Source organism: Anabrus simplex, chromosome 14 (genome assembly GCF_040414725.1).
Source record: "Anabrus simplex isolate iqAnaSimp1 chromosome 14, ASM4041472v1, whole genome shotgun sequence".
In the NCBI taxonomy this organism is placed as follows: Eukaryota; Metazoa; Arthropoda; class Insecta; order Orthoptera; family Tettigoniidae; genus Anabrus; species Anabrus simplex.
The window spans coordinates 88041455-88057531 of NC_090278.1; the positions used below are offsets into that span (position 1 = coordinate 88041455).

A 16077-nucleotide genomic window follows, 5' to 3' on the forward strand; every position below is an offset into this window, starting at 1 on the left:
GCTGTCTGTGTTACGTGAATTATGACGATGCACACATTGTTTGTTAAATCTATACCAATCGCAGCTTTTGTCAGCTGGACCCTGATTTGTAGTATCAGGGAGACACAAGGTGTTTATTCAAGAGTTTTTATTTTAATGGTATTTGGTTGTTGTGACTTACAAATCTTGGAGTATATTGTACTTCTGTATATCATCTAATTGATCCTGCATAATGTATCTCTTTCTAAATCAGAGTTATATAGACCGCTGTGCATTAAGAAAGCAAAATAGTGTACATACTCGGATAATTTGTGTGGGGTTTGGTTTCTTATTTTTTTAAGAACTTGGTGGCAGAAAATTGAGATGCAGGTATTATTTGAATCAAGGTTGGTACAGTTCAGGCATGCAGAAATCTGAAGGTTGATATTTTTTCACTCACTTTGCTGGCAAATTTTTTCCCACCTCAAGTGAGAAGAGTGGCGCATACATTCTTTGTTGTTCATATTGCGTTATTTGTGAGGCATCCGTTTGTTGTAGCTGGTGTCTGTTCTCCTTATAGGTCGTTCATGACTAAAGGAAAGCTTCACATTATTGAAGAGACAGTGCAGTTGAGGGGAGAAAGTACGACGTATATGAGGGTTGTAGTATGTGGTTCGAGGAAAAACAAAGTTCATCTTGAATAAACAGTAACGGCTGGATATTTTGCAGCCAAATACAAAGTTTCTGGAAGCAAGCAGGTTATGGATTTATGTGACTGTAAAGAGAAAGTTTGTGTGGTAGCAAAAGCCTTAAAAACTATCTGTTGTAATGCTAGCCATTGATGCCTAGTGTGGTTTTGAAAAGTAGAAAATCTAGCATTGGGCAATTTCTCCTAGGCAGTTATGAAGAAAATATTGTGAATTTATACAGTTTACTGGCTTGCGCCAGAAAAGTTGGTACAGTTGAAACCGGTTATGACACCCCACTCGAGCACGTTTCCGTGGTTATTACTCCATTATTCCAAAGTTCCAGGCATGTCTTATTAAATATATGATAAAGAAACCTCAATAGCACATTTACGTCCCTCTTTAGTACGTCGTAACCCCCGCCATGAGAAATTCCCGGCCATGTTGCATGCACACTGGGCCAGCCACAACTATAACACTCGATGTTAGTCCCTGGTGAAAACTGGCCTAGGTAGGGATTTGGTAAAGAACTTAATTTCACAGCCCCGGAGCAAGCCAGTCTTGGACATGGTTGTTTGGATCACATAAACGTAGCTCGTCTGACATGTTGGTTCATAAATGAATAGAAATAACATACGTAAATTAGGCCTACTGTACTTTTGGCATAGTGGTTTACAGGGTATTCAGTTATGGAGCAGATGAAAGCTACACGTTTACTAATGACCAAAAGTTAAAGTTCATTGAGAAAGTATATTGTAATGCATACATGAAACTTGTGCAAATCACCCAGACGTTGAACATTCCTATGACAACTTTAAACATATTATAAGCAACCTGTTTAGTTCGCGTTTCTAAGAACATTTTTCCTTGATGTTTTACTATGTTGGTGTTCTTAAAATGTATTATTTCTTTATTTTATTTAATTTAATTATATCTGTAAACACTTGTTTCTTTGTGTCTATCATAATTATTTTTACGTTCAAACCTCACTTCGAATTTAACGGTGAAGATGATGCCGGTAACGGAGAAGTTAGCTGCACAGATGACAATAATTCATTCGAGGGCAGAGATTAGGTTTACTGTATGGTTGACAGAGACAAGTGCTGGCATTCAGTTATTTTTCATTCTTTTGTATTAATGTTGTATAATACGAGAAATAAAACTGTATGAAGCAAGGTGAATATTTGTAGCAAGATTTTACAACCGGAATCCCTTTCTGGCGTCTACCCTATCAGAAGAGTTAATGAGGCGAAATGAATGGTGTGATCTACGAATAAACAAAACTGATTTATTATATTTACAGTATATGTAGGCCTAAAGTCATGTGTTTTCCGTTTGTTAACTTTTCTTTTTTCATTCAGAAATACTATCCTCCAGCGAAGGTTCACAGGATACAATTTTAAATTTCTTAAAGAGTTGTGTAGAATACACACGTGTACAATTTAAGTAAGAGAGGAGTAAGAAAGGAGTTCATATAATAGGACGAACACAATGGCAGGTCAATGTGTCAAGAGGAAACTACAGAAATAGAGGTGGTTAAACACAGAAGGACAAGGATAATCACACCTTGCCTCCATTCATCAGAGATTTTATTTTTTTCCCAAATTGTCTTTAAAAGTTTGTAAGCTTCTTTTTATTTTTTATTGAGAAGTTCTATATTTACTCCAAATATTGTTTGGTTTCAGATCTGTTCCTGGAGTATTTGGTAACCAGCAACCCCAATACTTGGACCTCATTAAACAGATGATCCAACAATCTCTTGCTGAAACGGCTGGCTATGAAGTAAGGAAATGTTTCATTCTCTGATGAGCTCGTAATTAACACACCACTAGCACTATACTTCAAATTTGTTTCTTAGGCCCTTTCTTTCATACAAACTTTTGTTTTTGCTATTTAGGTATATGTTCACCCAAAATGTTAATGCACATTCAGCAAGATCTGTTGGTTTCTCCCACATTCACAGAAATTGCTGAGGAATTGAGTTGCATTGTTCTTAATACTGAACTGTTGTTTACTAGCAATTGTTTAATTTTAGAATTTTAAATTGTATATATAATAATGCAAAAATCATTTAATAGAAGGATAATATACTGCATGTAGTTCTGCATTTTAGACTGGGTTTTACTTTTCATTAAGTGAGGTATAAAAGGCTGTGTTATCAGACGTTGTAAAGGGTTATTGTTATATTTTCTGCCGTTTTGAACTGCTCAGACTGAGCAAGTTGGCTGCGGGTTTTGAGGCATTTAGCTGTCGGCATGTGTTTGAGAGAACTCCACTGTGGGCAGCGCTGAAGATAATTCCCGCATTTTCATACTAGGCAAATGCTGGGGCTATGCCAAAATTAAGGCCACAGTTACTCCCTTCTCAGTCCCAGGAGAAATAAAGTGTTCAATTAGTCATTTTCACAGGTGAGCTCCCTTTTGTGTTTTACCCGATCTGCTTAATCTCAATCTCATTGAGTGTATTTCTTGTTCTCATTTGATCTTTTATAAGCATAGATGTCATTGTTAAATATTGTAGTTTAAAGACTGTATATATGTGCTTCATATAAAGTTAATTTTCAGGTGAGATTTCAAGCTGTTCGAGCAGTTTCTGCTTTCATCATCCTCCATGAGAAAGAAGCTGCCATCCAGAAACACTTCTCTGACCTCCTACCAGCTGTTGTCCAGGTAAGTTTGGCTATAATTGTTTAATCACACATTTTTAAGAGGACTTTTAATCATTGATGAAGAGTGTAAGGAGCTCTTCCTCTATGCTGAAAAAGATTTTGGACCAAAATAGGCCAGGAAGAAAAACAACTGTTTATCCTGGTAGATAGTCCAGACTTTTGGTTACATGCTGGTTCTTGCATGTGCACCCATTTTTAAGGTATTGTGGAGACATTTAAACACGCATCAGAAGAGGGAGCAATAAATATGGCAACGAGGACAAACATGAAAAGGGACTGGGACAATCCCCACATCTTCTAGAATTCAAACTAGTTTTAACCTGAACAGCGCTATTTGTTCTTCATAATTAATTTATTTATTGTATCCAATTTTAAAATGGTTCTAAACTTCTAGTAATATCTGGACTCAACAGTGGAAAAATCAGCTGTTTTTTTTTTAATGTGCAGCCACTTGCTCAGACTGCATCGACCGAAAATAAATGTAGCGATTCCTCGTAGATGTGGAAACTCCATCTTCGACCCACTTGATGTTTAGATTCTATCCACAACGTTCATAGAGGAAAATGGTATTGGATTCCTTGCCATAGCGATCAGTAACTGCATAAGCTCATCTCTATCCACAGCCAATGTTCGATAAATTTCCAACTTGTTTTTTTTTTTTTAAATATGTAAACAAGTGATAGGGAATCTGCTGCCTAGGCGACAGCCGTAAGTACAGATCAGTGCTGATTGATTGGTGTAATAAAACTGATTGAATGCCCACATTGTTTTATATTAAATTAAAAATGTGTTTCTGGAAATACTTTTGGGCTTATTTCGATATCTTAAATTATAAGAGGTGTAATTAGATTCATTGTTTATTTTTAAATACATTCCTAAAGTTCAAGGCCAGTTTGATAAGTAATGATGTCCTTACCTGGCTTCAATCTCGTGTTGAGTATTTTCTATAGTAACTCATAAAGTGCTCAGTCATACCATATAAAATATCTTTTGTAATGTAGCATTTGGTACTTCTTAATAATGTGCTGTATTCATCTCGCTGGCCATTAGATATTACCTTCATGATTTGTGAATGTTTTGAAACATTGTTATCAATGAAATGATCTGTCCTATGTTTCATATTCTTAGGTGACTGTGGAAAGTATTGAGAAACAAAGTGATGACTCTCTGCTCAAGTGTCTGATTGATCTGAGTGAATCGGCTCCAAAATTCCTGAGACCACAGCTGGAGAATATCCTGGAGCTCTGCATGAAGGTAAATGCTAACATGTCAGACTGATAGTTGTTGATCATTCTGTGTATAGTGGCTCAAGAAAAAGTGAGTACATGGCATTGTATGTTCCTTGCATTTAATATTTTATCAGACTTAACTTTAATAATTTTGAAAATGTTATTTACCTCCTGTATAGATACAAACTTTGGATACCTACAACAAATGTTACATCTATAGGTTCAGTTGTTTCTGCCACTTTGTAAAGGTAAATCGGCAATAGTGTTGACTTGTCCATCCATCTGGTTGCAGTCCTTCCCCATGGTCTACTGCCCGCAACCTTCCCTCCCATGATCATCTAGATATTCTCCAGGTCTAATGTTCATATTGTACATATTTATACTATTTAAATTTATAATACTCTCTAAGTTACAGTAGTGCTTCAGACATGGTTGTATGTATGTAACTCATGCCTTATATCTACTTTTAAAAAATGTTTCATTGAATGACCTTATGTATTTACTAGTTGATCATCTGAATCCTGCCTTTTCTTGTGGTAGGTATTGTCAAACGATGATTTACCGGATTCATGGCGCCACCTGGGTTTGGAGGTGATTGTTACTTTAGCAGAAACTGCTCCGGCTATGCTGCGAAAAGTAGGAGCCAAATACATCCCTATACTTGTTCCTCAAGTACTGAAGATGATGACTGACCTAGAAGATGACTCGGAATGGAGCATCACTGATGAGATTGTTGATGATGATAATGACAGGTAGGCATAGTTTTGTTTGATATTAGAATCTGACACTGTTTGGATGAGCACCATAAATCTTCGCCATCTGGAGGTAATGTAGTCTTACTTATCAAAATAATTGATTTCCAATTATTCCTCCTCAAGAGACATACCAACTTTCCTCTAGCAATTCCATGCAATTTCTGGATTCACTCGTTGCCTACACAATATTATCTTACATGCTGCTACGACATCAACATAGTGGATGAAGTTTTTGTTCGTATTGGTGACAATTCTCTCTGCTTTGTTAATCCAAAGGTGCAGAACACTGGTGTGATTTGCTGGGAAGTAAAATTGAACTTTTTCCAGGTCAAGCAGTTGATCAGACACATGTGTCCTCCCTCCCACTTAGTTTCTACCTCTCATCTGTAAATATTCTCTCCTCTTTCCCTCCTCCGTTTCCAGTCTCTGCTCCATTATCTCACTTCTTGTATATTTTGCACATGCTGTAACCACCTTGGGCAATACTTTCTCATTTTTTATCTCATAATTTTTTTATATCCTTCTTCCCTCTGATCAGTGTTTCTCTTGTTTTACAAGCCATGTTAAGTGTTTTCTTACATTTCATTGAAATGTCTTCTTTCCATGCCAAGTATGTGAACTTTCAGTCAGCACAATTTGCTTCTTAGATTTTCTGGCTCATGTCTCTCTTGATGGTCCCACCGTTTATTACTGTGAGTCCAAAATACCGTATTTACGCGAATAATCCCCGCACCCTAACTTTAGGAAGGTTGATTTTGGAAGGGAAAAAAAAAATGCCAACATTGGCGCAAATAAAGCCTGCACCCCAATTTCGTGCCTCAAATTTTTATAAATGTGTGCAGGTATTATTCACGTAAGTACGGTACATTCAACCATTTCCACTGCCCCTCAGGGTGATCACTTTCATACTTATTTCTCCTTGTCATAATCAGGATATTTCTTTTTCTCTTATGCTGAGGCCCAATTCACCAAGGTCGTATTCCAGATATCCAGTGTAATCTCTGATGTCTGCAAGTTGGGAGCCTTTCTGTTACTAGTTAATTTTGTCTGTTACGATAAACAGGAGGGGTGATGGTACGCTTCCTTGTATCAGGCCTGTTTATTATCTACACCAGTCTGAATTACCCACGTTTAGGTGGTAGCAAGCCACGAATAGGGAACTTACCATTGATGCTTTCTTGTTTATATTGTTAACTATTATTTATCAATGAAAACATTGTTTAGAAATACAGTAGAAGTCCACTATAGCGAGTACGGCATGTAACGAGAACTCCATTATAGCGACGACATTTTTCTGTCCCTTCAAAATTCCTATATTAAACTGTGTATCGTCCTTCGGTTACAGCGAGAACCCTATCACTGGCGCGTCCGTTATTACGAGCGATTAAGCGCGCGCGATTTTTTCTGTTACCGATATTTATGCACCCCAGCGATGATATTGTATGCGATCGATTACCTTTGGCATCGTTTCCGATCTGTGTACTAGCGATTTCTCTCGTCGACATTCGAAGGCAATGTCGGAGTCGATTAGTAATATCCGTCGACAGCTGTTTCATAAAGCAAATTCGAAATGAAAGAGGACGTATTTTCGTAATAAATGCGTAAATGTGTCCGATAACGCTTAAGTCGTTAAAAATTAAGACTGACTAAACGACCGCTTAATTTTCAGGCTAAATACTGCGATTAAATAAGAATGGGATACACCTCGAGATATGGCAGAGTACAGCACTGATTTCAGAGGATATTTCATATCTTCTCGCGTCTACTTATGGCTATATACATGTAAATTTTTCGCGAGGACGTTATTTCTCTACATGCGTTTCAAATATGTTTTCATGATAGGCTACATATACGGTTAGGTTAGGTGACGCTGTTTGAAGAAGAAAGCTGAGGTGTTTGCCACAGAAATCTCTGGAGTGATGCCGTATTTCTCCGAATCAGACTCTTTTTCCTCAGAATCTCATTCGAAAACTCAAGGGATGTTGCATTCGCGACCTAACAGTAAGTTAATGGATACCACTGGCAACTACCGCAGTAACCACGCTGCTTCTCTTCACACGCGCACAGAACTCCTTGACAATAAACGACCGCCTCTTTACTACACATCGCTAGCCGCGACAACTGGTTGTACAATGCCTGTGTGTTTCTCAAATCTGCAGAATGGCATCAAAACATGCGACCCTTCGAATTTTTAGAAAAGCCATAGCTATTCAGTGGCAGAGTCATAAGTCTATCTGTATTGTACTTGACGCTTAGTAAAATTAAGGTTTATAGACAGCAGGAATATTTTTGCGATGGATAGTCGTATTGTAAAGATACGTGGAAAAGGTATTGCCGGCAAATTTTCAACGGGTTCTAGTCGATATTATGCCGATTTTAAGTTAATGTTTATTAAACACTCGGAAATGTAGAATAATTGTACAGCCACAAGAAAATAAGGCATGGGCCTAACTAAAGCCAATATTTGGCGTTAGCGTGAAGAAAGAGCTAAAAAAATGCGTACTGTGCAAAAAATGCATTCAGTGGTCCGCAACAAGGAAGCTTTAAAGAAGTCAAAGATTAAATTGTGAGGTATGTGCACGAAAAACGCAAGGGCGGAATGGCCATACCGTGGCGCAATAAACTCTTTCGTTGACTTTCAACGTTCGCGATTAGGCGTATACATCACTAGCCGCTAAATTCGGCCGAGCCCGACAAACGAGACACGTGTAGCAGTAGCCGGTTATATCTGATGCTGCCTAAAAGTAACAGTTTTACAGACAGCAAGAATAATTTCCTGATGGATCGTTACATTGTCGAGACGCATGGAGTAGGTTTTGCTGGAAAATTTTCAACGAGTTCTCTTCGGTATTATGATGCCAATGTTAAGTTAATGGTCCTAAAACCCGCAGAAATAAAGAATACTGTAATTGTGCAGCCGCAAAAAAAGAAAGAAATCCGGTGTGACGAAAGTCAACGTTCGGCGTCTAAAAATGCGTAGGCCTACTGTACAACAAGGCATTCATATGATTTTACAAACTTCTTTTTGAGCCTGATTTAAATTTTTTGAAGGAAAAAGTGGGGTTCATCTTGAATTCGGAGAAATACGTTACTATATTTTTTTTCAGAATGAAATTAAACATACACTTTCACGTAGTATCGGATTACGAAAAATAACAAACAAGTAAGCCGTATTGTGGATTTCATCTGTGGAAACGGAAGTTTTAAATAAACTGATTGCCGTTTCATACCGATTTTAAAGTGCATGAAGGGTTTTCTGACTTTTATACAAAAATCGGATATGACGATAATACGTTATAGTGAGTAAATTTTTCGCTGTTATGAATTCTCGCTATAACGGACTTCTACTGTACAATTTCTGAAGTGTAAGTTGTCTTAACCTGCAAACTTGAAATATTTTTTAAGCATATAAGCTGTAGTCTTTTCCTAATTATAAGAGTAGTACTAAGTACTAAGTGTATAAGTCAGAAAAGTTTATTTTTCAGGAGAACTATTTGAAACTTCCATTTATCACCAGAAGCCGCTTCACACATTGTTATCACTGTAATATAGTTCAATAATGGTACACAACATTGACCTGTACTGCTAGGATAATAAAAGCCAAAAAAAACTCAAAGCTACCATAATTGAGGAATGGGTAAATTTTTACTTATGCTCTTAGTACTTTTCACGAAAGATAAATTCCCGTGTGATTCATGCGGACAATGGCAGTCCAGCTTTGTTTTATTTTGATTTCCCCTCCCCCCCACTTTAATTTTCATCTATACTTGTATATTTCATATTTATCGAAATGCATAGATATTGAAAATACAACAAACTTGTGCATGGATTGACACGAAGTAAAGCAGATATTAATGCGAGGATCTCTGTACTTCCACAGGGGCTCCCTCCTTGTTGCCATAAGCTGCTGAATTTGTGTTCCCAAATGACGTACAATTGAATGTCTCTAATAGTCTTTCACTCCCACAGTAACACGGTTGTTGCTGAGTCTGCGTTGGATAGACTTGCTTGCGGTTTGGGTGGGAAGACGATGATGCCACACATTGAAGCGAACATCCCCACCATGCTCGCTAACCCCGACTGGAGATACAGGTAGTGTTTTGAGTTTGGAATACAGATTTATTTACAGCTGTTAAAGTTGATTAGAGCACTTGAATAAAGAGGAATGGTTGCCCCTAATGTATGATTGTCATTGTATCACTTGTTCCAGGCATGCAGCACTTATGGCCTTGTCTGCTGTTGGGGAAGGTTGTCACAAGCAAATGGAATCTATGCTCAATCAGATTATGGATGGTGTACTGAATTTTCTTAATGATCCAGTGAGTTCTCTCATGCTTAAATTAGAAATTAAAAGGCTGGAATGGAAAGATAACATTATTATAGCTACTAGGCAAGGTTCTGAAAAGACATCTGTATGGAATATTGCACTATTGTTTTAACACACATTTGCAACTCGGGCAAGTACATTGGTGCAGGCACAGGTCAGGGTAGTATAAAGGAAACATCAAAGTATTGTACCGCACCAAGCATTTATTGAATAATAACTAGAGCCTGGAAGTTCAGGAATATATTTTTGCTAAAATAAGCACTTAAGGTTCAGGAAATAGGCACTAAAATTATTAAAATAGGCATTTATAATGACAAAAAATGGGCCCTAAAATAATAAAGATTGTTTAACCCGTTGACGTACTTTGACGGATCTCTCCGTCCACACGTAGTATTTATTTCTGGACCCGCTCCGAACCGGTTTCCTTTGTGAAAGGATTTTATATTACTAAGGTAACCTCTTGACAGATAGAAGAACTGTTTTATTCCATTGATTTATTCGATAAATACTTCTGTGCCGTTATTCCATGGAAAGAGTAACCTTTATCTTAGCAACCTCCTCGTAAGCAAAATCATGGCTGCCTCCAAGTTGAGTGACGAAGCGATTATAAGGGAATTTTTATAAGAGTGACATTGATATAGAAATAAGCAACGATGAATTAGTGGAAAAGAATGTAGTTAAAGTAGTTTGTGTGGTTAGTGATGTGAACGCTGGTAGGGGTGAACAAAGTTCTGTTTTGCCGTCCAATATGTCACTGAATTTTAGGCCTACAACTGGATGCCACACTAACGGCTTCTAATCATATTTTACACGATACGGAATGGAACTGGGAGCACGTAAGTAATACTCTATAGAGTATCATTCGTGCATTGCAACTGGTGAAATAAACAGTGTCGTTCAAAGTCACCTAGGACAATGCCTGAACAAACTGCAAGTTATGAACGAATGAACATCTAACCAATGAGACAAATGCTTATGCAAGTAAATGTCTTGTAGCAGTTGTCGAGAATATAAATAGGGTAATGTCATATGAAAAGGAACGCTGGTTTCCTGTATCTGTGGATGAAATGAAGGCCAGATTACCTTGAAGTGGTAAAGTATGTAGGAAAAAAGTAGTTCAGACCCAATGTTGTTGTTGACTACAAGTGTGGAATGGGGGTGTTAATTCCCTTGACCAGAGACTCGCATCATTCCCCTTGATGAGGAAGTATGTAAAAGGATACAAAAAAATTTATACTTCTATATGCTAGACATGACAATTCTGAATTCCAACATCATTATCCTCAACCCTGACAAGAAGCGAGTAGGCTTTACCAGCTTCCGGATCAGTTTGGCCGAGCAACTGTTGGCAAGTGTGACGTTGCCAGACTATCCAAAATGACGCCAAAGTCCTGGGGATACACCACTGAGACTTCAGGGGAGTCATTGGGCACACTTTCCCAACAACAAAGAAGGTTATCCCATCATGGAGATGCAAAGTCTGTGTGACACAGGGTCTGAGGAAGAAATCTTATTTGAATGCCACCGGTGCAAGGTGGCGCTGCACGTATGACTGTTTTATGATCTACCATACACATAAAAATTTCACAAAGTACATCTGACAGTAGTTTGGATACTTCCTCTCATTAAGTTGCTGTAAAGCATGCTTTTTCAGTGTTTGGTGGTAATATCCTGTGATGCAATGAAAATAAATGATACACCAAGGCATAAATAAATAAGTTCAGTTAAATGTTATGTGAATGGGTTAATGTAAGTCACTTAGGCCCGGTTTCATCAACACATGTTAAATATATATACTAATAAGTAGTTAGTTAATAGAAATTTAACATCTTGTTAGGTTTCTTGCGTTTCATCAAACTTTTCTTGTGAAATGTTAACTAATCGACTGTTAACTCTCCCAATATTGCGAACTGGTGCGAATCAAGGAGGCAGTGGTACGAACATGCTGTTTTACAGTGCGCTCCGATGCACTTTTGTTTGAGCACAGCTGTAAAATATGGCGCGTGAAGTGAAACGGAATAGTAGTTCTAATTTTTCCTCCTTCGAAAAAGAGTTGTTAATTGTATTAGTTAGTAAATATATATAAGTTATTGAGTGCAAGCACACAGATGGCTTGACGATAAAAGAAAAGGACGAGGCGTGGGAAAAGTCCGCAAGGGTTTCAATGGGGGTAAAGAGATACTTTTACTAGCGGGTATCCGCTGTCACCTAACAGAATCATTTCGTTAATTGTCCCACTTCAAACTGTGTTCCGATATGGGAGTTATTAAATATTGTATTGTCGTGTGCAGAACCAGACCACGTAGCAAGTATATCCCTGATTTGGAGGTTAGGCTCACTAATCACCTGGACATTAACAGAGAAATGTCCCTTTCGATTACGATATATTTCGGCCCAATTGCCTCCAGGTGATTGGATTCTTACATGTGTGCAATCTATTGCACGTAGAACAAACACCAGGAAAACGGCTTATTTCATAGAAGTCGCGGATAATTTGCTGACGCTCTTCTACTGAAGGGAATGTTATATACCTCCTTCTCATGGATGCTATTGCTGCAGACACTCGACAAACAACTCTATTAACAGTGGCTTTAGAAATTCCAGCATTATCTCCGGCCATTATGTGAAAATAACCAGTAGCAAAAACTCGTAATATTATCAGTACCTGCAACATTGGAGAAAGAGGTAAGTTTCTCTTCGTAGGATATTCTAACCTCACTTGAATTTCGTCAACAACCTTAGCAACGACTGTTTTCGATAACCTGTATCTATGAAGAAATTTCGGATCTGTCAAATTTTCAAAGTCATTACGTCGCTGAACTCTTCTTCGATCAGGATTGTTTTGTAAAAGATCTAAATAGAGCAATTCCGCCTCGAAAGCGAGATTCACAGCAGCCATTGAACATTGGAAATTGCTCATGTTAACTTTAATACGTAGTTTAACATTTGTTAATTTTAACATTTGTTGATGAAACGCAAATTTTCTTAAATCGTATGGTAAAATGATTTAACACCTTGTTAAGTACTAACATATGTTAATGAAACCGGGCCTTAATGCACATTTGCATCCCATTTTACTACTGTTGATTGGGGTGATAGAATAAAAGTCAACGGTATCCTCTGCCATTCGTAAGAGGCGACTAGAAGGGGGGTTACAGGGGCTCTCAACTTACTCGTGTACGTTAGCAACCACAGTTCCCCTAGCTCAGTCTGACGTGGCTTCCCCTTATTTGTGTTACGTCATGCCCAAACTTACTTGGTCAACTCTTGATCTTTTCCAACGCTGTCTGTATTCGGTTTTCGCACCTTAGGGAGGTTTTTTTTCACGCCGTTCGCGACCCTTTCCTTTCTTTTGCCGATTACTTAATTTTTGAAATGTCATACCTCTTCCATTTTCCTTCTGATCAGTGTTAATAGATGATGGTTACCAAGTTGTTCTTTCTCTTAAAATAATCACCACTTAATCTTACGTGGCAGGAACATGACCTACCAACCCTGTCAACCTTTTGACTTGTGGAGTGTAATTTGTGTAATATTAAAATATCCTTTATGTAAATATATTTTTTATCTACTAAGTTAAAATGAAATTGTGTTAATTATTAACACAGCACATTGGAATCATATTTTCTTTTCTTACCGGTGTTTAATTTTTTTATTTATATAAGAGCAGAAAATATCCACTACTCACGAGTCCAAAAAAGGCACTTAACTATCAGATAGGAACCAGAAGCTAAAAGGCAAAGTAAAAACTGGTCCTACCATTCCTAAACATACAGAAATATGTTTTGTCTATTTGACATTTGATATAAACACCCCATTAAAAAAAGGCATTTTGCCTAACTTCTGGGCTCTAATGATGATAAACTCTTGCAGGATGCACTTAGTACGGTACTGGACCACCTATAGCATGGGAACGATTCAGTCAGGCTTGGGAGTTGTATAGACATCACTTGTTCAGCCTAGGAAGATCTGCCACACCTGACACTGCACTTCTCCCTAGTTGTTGTCCAGTCTGGTCTGGTGAGAGGTCTTCGCTGAGCATTATCCTACTGGGAAAATTTGGTTGTTGGCCTGCACCGGAGAGGGAAGCACACACGGTCACATTGGCCATGCTGTCAGGGTTCTGTTGCTCACCCCCAGTAACGAACAGCAATATTGTAAGATTGGCACCTCTGGTTGGGTTAGTGTTCTACTCTCCAGTGAAGTGTGGGTTAGTGCTGACCAGGACACCGTGAGACTTTAATTCAGTAGTCGTCTGTATCGAGACACAATCGTGAATAGTCGCTAAACTCCATTCGTGCTAGTAACAAGCTACAATGCTGCCCATTCCTGACGAGCTTGGCGATGCTCGTATTCACTAAATTTTACACTATTGAGAATCTTCCACCGTTTTGATACTTTATTTTGCCTGTTGGCAAATTTTTTATTTATATGTTAACAGTACATGTTTCGTTCCTTGTTTAGGAACATCCTCGGCTGTTATAGTGGCTTAGGTGAATGGTTAAGATTTTAAATACATTGATTCACTTAAAAACTAAATACGAATTAAGATAGATGATATTAAAAACAGGGTGGAGTTAGTGTGTTACTGGTATGAGAGCAGATGATTACATGGTTGATTGACTTAAAACTATGTCTATTCATTAGAATACAGTAGAACCTCGATAATTCAAAATCGGTTAATTCAAAATCCCGCCTAATTCGAAGAAGCTCTCGTTCCCGGAAACATGAGATACAGTTTTGCATGTTATTTAAATTGTTTAATTCGAAATACGGATAATTCGTAATTCAAAGTACAATGTCGGCCCCATTACCGAAATTCAGACTTTTAATTCGAATCTGCCTTTACATTTTAAAACAATAGTATGTTACAGAGTAATTTCTCGAAATTTATCCGCTTCTTGTCATAATAGAACGCGCGTTCCGGAACGTGGAAGGGTAGCTTTCCGCACTTACACTCACTTCGGTGGGTCTACAGTGCGCTTCATGATTTCTAAATTGAATTAAATCGGAATTCTTTTGTATTCAACCTTTTAAGGAACGCCGTAATATCACTCAACAGGCAGTGTGTGGAAAAACAGAACACTGGCGATGCCGACAGTTGACGAAAAAGCGTAGGCACCGAACAATATTGTCATTGCCTGTGAAACTGCATTGCTTTATTTTAATGCAAGCCCAAACGGTCTTATGGTTTTAAATGGGCCATAGTAGTACGTTGCAATGCACATGGGATGGAAGCGAGAAACTTTATCCCCTCGTCATAGGAAAGTTAGATAAACCACAATGTTTCAAGGGCGTCGGGCACTTTCCATGCCAGTACAAAGCATATAAAAATGCGAACAGTACAGAAATCAAAAAAATAATGCATTTGCACAGGGGGACCGGCATAATTTATCCTCTTCTTTGATTGTGTGATTTTTTTTTCTTTCGTTGTGTGAGGTTATGTTTGTCAGTGATTTATCCAAGTGCATTATTTGAACATTGTAAATGCACCTTGTTGGATACATTTCGGAAATAGTTTTTTCCATGGCATTTGAAAGATTTAAACTGTGAATCGAGGTGATTGCATGTATTAATGGGTCTTAGAATACTTTGTGACGCGGCAAGTGTTTACATTTCTGAAGTACGAAAGAAGTTGGCGGGAAATCGTACAAGGCTAGAGTCATAGAAAAGTTCGGTTTTAAGGGCATCGGGTACTTCCTTTGTAAATACAAGGCATCTAAAATGCATAAAGTATAGTAATCCAATTAATAAAGCACTTGCACATGAGAGCCAGCATAGATTTCTCCTCGTCTTTGAATCGTGCTTTTTTTTTTTTTTTTTTTTTTTTTTTTCCCTTTCGTTGTGTGAGGTTATGTTTGCCAGTGAGATATCCGAGTGAATTACTTGAATACTGTAAATGCGCCTTCTTGGATACATTTTGGGAATAGTTCTTTTTTCATGGCATTTGAAGGGTATAAACTGCATGCAGTAACAGGCCATAGAATATTTTGTAATGCGGCAAGGGTCGGTACTTCGGAATTGCGAATTGGCGGTTAATTCGAAATCACGTAATTCGAAGTCCGATTTTTGAGTCCCAACGACTTCGAATTAACGAGGTTTTCTGTAGTTGTTTTAAAAAAATTTCACTTTGTTACATAAAAAGTCTGTATGCAATTAAAATTCTTTAAAAAATGTTTGACTTCGTAACATTGTTCGAATTGTTGAAAGTTTTTCTTCCTTTCCTTCCAGGTAAGTTGTTGTATGTTGTGTGCTTGCTTATAGTGCTTTTGACTGAGTCCTAAACAAGGAACGAAACATGTACTGTTAACATATAAATAAAAAATTTGCCAAAAGGCAAAATGAAGTATCAAAACGGTGGAAGATTCTCAATAGTGTAAAATTTAGTGATTAAATTTTGATATGGAAAATGAAGCTGATTACTTGCGCTGCTCGTATTGTAATGGTAGATGTC

The 16077-nt window shown here is 37.8% G+C and overlaps 1 protein-coding gene across 1 annotated transcript in view; it reads left to right on the top strand.

The window, feature by feature from the left end:
• Karybeta3 (karyopherin beta 3) overlaps nt 1-16077 on the top strand; it is a 93908-nt gene that overhangs the window by 21790 nt on the left and 56041 nt on the right. Inside the window, exons 4-9 of the mRNA XM_067158028.2 lie at nt 2330-2426; nt 3209-3313; nt 4441-4566; nt 5082-5293; nt 9266-9388; nt 9507-9615. Of these exons, the coding sequence (XP_067014129.1) occupies nt 2330-2426; nt 3209-3313; nt 4441-4566; nt 5082-5293; nt 9266-9388; nt 9507-9615 (772 nt within the window). The remainder of the gene's footprint in view (nt 1-2329; nt 2427-3208; nt 3314-4440; nt 4567-5081; nt 5294-9265; nt 9389-9506; nt 9616-16077) is intronic.